This window comes from Oculina patagonica, chromosome 6, assembly GCF_052425735.1.
Source record: "Oculina patagonica isolate OP01 chromosome 6, crgOcupat, whole genome shotgun sequence".
NCBI lineage: Eukaryota > Metazoa > Cnidaria > Anthozoa > Scleractinia > Oculinidae > Oculina > Oculina patagonica.
In genome coordinates this window covers 15,309,884-15,313,787 of record NC_135763.1, presented here as the reverse complement: position 1 = coordinate 15,313,787, position 3,904 = coordinate 15,309,884, and the positions used below count along the sequence as shown (strand labels likewise).

The 3,904-nt window shown below is 37.8% G+C and overlaps 1 protein-coding gene and 1 long non-coding RNA gene across 2 annotated transcripts; both read right to left on the bottom strand.

Moving 5' to 3' along the window:
* Nucleotides 1–307: 307 nt before the first annotated feature.
* LOC144655969 (uncharacterized) lies at nucleotides 308–1,716 on the bottom strand. The gene is made up of 2 exons (XR_013571225.1): nucleotides 1,464–1,716; nucleotides 308–398 (listed from the first exon to the last, which is right to left on the bottom strand). It is a non-coding gene; the product is annotated as an uncharacterized LOC144655969 (long non-coding RNA).
* A 442-nt stretch (nucleotides 1,717–2,158) lies between these two features.
* LOC144655965 (uncharacterized) lies at nucleotides 2,159–3,223 on the bottom strand. The gene has a single exon (XM_078516166.1). It carries the CDS (start codon nucleotides 3,221–3,223, stop codon nucleotides 2,441–2,443), a length of 783 nt encoding a protein of 260 aa, XP_078372292.1. The 3' UTR covers nucleotides 2,159–2,440.
* Between the last annotated feature and the right edge of the window lie 681 nt (nucleotides 3,224–3,904).

The window sequence follows — 3,904 nt, the reverse complement described above, 5'->3', positions numbered from 1 at the left end:
TCTGTATATGTCATTCCCCAACTGTATGCATTCATTCTGAATTCATATCATTGCGAAAAAAATAAAACTGGTTGCATGCCATAAATAACAAACTGCTTACAAATGATGTGTTGTGCTGTCCTACTGATAATTTGTACAAATCACATAGTGTTTGGAATTCATTTACAGATTCACCAAAACAAACTATGACACAGAAATATACCGTAATGCAACACACTGAGCTTTGCAGGAGGCTGTCAAGAGGTGTGGGCTGGAAAGAACATCCCCCAGTCACTTGTACAAAACACAAAATGATCAGCAGATAGAATGAGAAGAAAAGAATTTTAAATTTATTTTCATTTTACAGTAGGTAAACACTAGTCTTAATTTGTTGTCTGTCCTTTAGTCAACTGCCAGATCTACAAAAATGAAATACAGCTATGATCAGTGTGCTGAAATATAACAGCATACAATAAACTGTTGAACAGCCATCACCAAATAGTTATTTTCATTTCATAAATGGAACAAATCTTCATGCAAAGTCCAAGATACTATGCCATGTTTGAAAACCAATGATGAAGCACGCAAAAGACACAATCTGTTGTGAGACGTACATGTGTATCGTGATTGCAATAGGGGTTACAGAATCACATCTGTTGGTTAAGTCTGAGTGTGAGCCCAGTGGCCCATCAAGCCTGAGCTTACCTTGGTTTCCATAATCAATTATAGCATTAGCGACCGGTGGTTTGGGGAGGGGTGTTAGAAATTTTCAGAAATTAATGCATGGACTCATTTGGAGTTTTGTCTTTTCTATTACTGGCCACAAGGTAAAAATTAAATTGACATTGTAAAAGTATTTCAACAAGCAAATAGGTGATTTCCAAGTGAGGAATTGTGCTTGAACTTTGTGTTAACTAAGCATTCTTTAAGATTCAATGTGGTTCACAATTGCACTTGCCATAGTATAAATTGCCAAACTGTCTCAATAATTTCTTATACACAGTTGCATGTCCTGCTGACATGAGGTTTACAACCTTGTGACAGAAGTTCTCTATTAATTTTCCTTTATCATGCAATAAATACTCAAACAAATTTCCTGCAATTTTCATAATTATTGTTGCTTAATAACAGCTGCTGATATCAGCATGCATTTTAGATGCACGGCGGATGGAAGTTCGGTTAATCCACCAGAATGGAAAATTCCACATTCAATTATTTTCGTAATGTTAGTCTTCAGCCTTCGGCATTTCGTCGGCGCAATTTATACTCAGTGCGCCACGAGCCCAGGAAAAGAAAAGAACTGACTGCCTATAAAGAAATTTTGGTTGTTCGTGGAACAGTTGATTTGGTACGCGTAGTATTGCTGCGTCATGATCATCGAACTTTTAAAAAAGTCTACCAAAAATCCAGGTTGTCTACCTTGCCCAGATTGCACACGATAAAACTTACAACTCCAGGAAAATATTAATGATTCTTCACAGTACCTTGCAGCTCGTCCCAAAATTCCGCCTAAACAGCACCTTCGTGAGTCCTTTATAGCGAACAAAAGCACACGAAAAGTCGATTTGCTCCGACAATCGAATTCGAACACTAGTTCCCAGTCCCTTTTCTGTATTTTCGTCCGCCATTTTGAATTCTTTTACGGATTACCGCTGTACACTCGTTCCCAGACTCCGGTTCCCGGTTCCCGGTCGTTCCCGGTTCCCCGCTCCCCGTTACCACTTTTAGTAGCATCCCTTTTAATACCACATTCGTAAAATAAGCGAAATAAGTTAAAAAAGTTGTTTCACGATATTTTACGTATTCAGCCTTCGTGCTAGTTAAAGGAGCAATGCCAAGATATTTCAACTCATTTTTCTGATTACTTCCAAATTGAAGAAACCCAAAAAATAATAGTTGTGCAATGTAGAAAAACAACAAAGGAGTAATAAAACCGCGAAAATAAACAAGGATGGTTTTGGCTGATGAAGATTTAAACGGATTACGATCGACAAACGTGAAAAAATAACTTGCCAATTTTTTCAAGACGCGTTGCCCGTGACGTTGCTCTAAGTAACATTTTATCTTGCGATATCATACGGGATGTCCAACTTTCAATTATCGAGGCTTTGGCTGTAAGCGTAATCACTTTGATAATAAAATAAAAGCCATATTCAAAGTTATGTTTTATTGTTTGTACAACTGTTGGATTACGTTTTATTAAACAATTAATTTACTTAAAAATACCGTTTCAATTGATGAATAATAAATGTATGTACATTATCAATGGCGACACGTCGAGAAGTTCTTGCGCAAACAATTTATATAAGTCTGTTGTCGGGAACGAATTTGTTTGTTGTGTACTTTGAAGCTAATATCGCAATTTACTCGCACTAGAGAGCTCCAAATTTTGAAAACAAAGAAGATTGGAACACTCAACACTAAGAAACGATATCTTTTTGAACAATACAGTTGACTAAATTCACTTGTTGAAAAGACGCGACATAGCAAGTTGTTTTCGCAGGTCCTCGATTTGTTTTTCCTTGGTGGTCAGCCTTTTGTGGATTTCTTGAATGACCATTTTTCGTTCTTCGCTTATTCGTTTTTCATGGCTGGCCTCTTGCTTAAGTTTCTCGACTAAAGTCTCTAGCCGCGTTAGATTGGCGACGGCGTTGTCTCTCTCGTTTCGTAGTCTCTCCGTCTCGTTGAGAATTATCGCTTTGCTTTGAATCTTTTCCAATTCTTTCGCTTCTTTAATCTCTTTGGTCTTGTTGCGAAGTTTTGACTTTAGTTCGCCGACGGCCATTTCAGCCACAGACTTGTTATTTATGGCTTCAGCTCTATCGTAGGACATTTTGTGGATGAACTCTTTCAACCTTTTTAATTCTTCGTCTTTCCCGCGAATAATCTGTCCCCAGTTCTCGATGTGTTGAAGCTGAAAAACACGCTCTTTCAATTCTTCGTTCTCTTGGGAAAGAGCGAGCTCTGTTCCTTTAGCTGCCATCAGTTCTCCTTGTATCTTTTGGTTTTCTCTCCGCAAAGCACCATTCTCTTCCCTGATTTCCAGATATGCTTTGTAGATGATTTCATATTCTTTAGCCTTCGGCCGCTTGGGAGCCTTCTTTACAGGCTCTTCGATGGTGTAAATACCATTTCGAGTAAATGTTCCCTTTGTTGGGGAAATAAAAATGTGGCTAGTTCGCCGTGACCCGGCAGCAACTGCTGGGGTAAATCTTGACGCCGGTGCAGACACCCTGTACTCCATGTTGATAAAAGCAATTCACTATACACTTGCATTGAAGTTGTAAACAAACGCCTTTAATTACTCTTTGCTAAGACCGTCTTTCTGACAAGTAATAAAATTCCTTTTGTTTTCTCAAGTACAACTTACAATTAATGCAATCAAGTAGTTTGGCTTGCTTTTGTGACGTGTTTGTTGAATCCAATGTGGGTTGTGTACAAAAGAAAAGCAAATGAACTGCTTTGGAAATTGGATTGGTTAAGTATCGGCAATTAATTAAACACTTCAAGATTATCGACCTTGAAACGTATTCTCGCTAAAAGCGATAAATAAACAAGTTTTTAAACTGAATAACTCATTTCGCGTGCGAAGTAAGTGAAGTGCTAAGATAAAATATCGTTTAAGGGCTGTTTAGAACAAAAATACTGCCCGCTCGGGGCAGTGAGGCGGAAAAACAAAGACATTCATTACAACTAAACGTTTTAACTTTAGTACAACTTGGAATTTGTGTAATCAAGTTGTTTTGTGACGTGACGTGATTATTGTATTCAACATGGGTTGTGTATAAAACAAAAGCAGATGAACTGCTTTTCAAATTTGATTGGCTAATTGGTAATTAAACACTTCAAGATATTGACCTCCTGAAAACTTGTATCACTCAAAGCAAACCTAAAACGAGTATTCAAGGTAGATGAATTCCACATG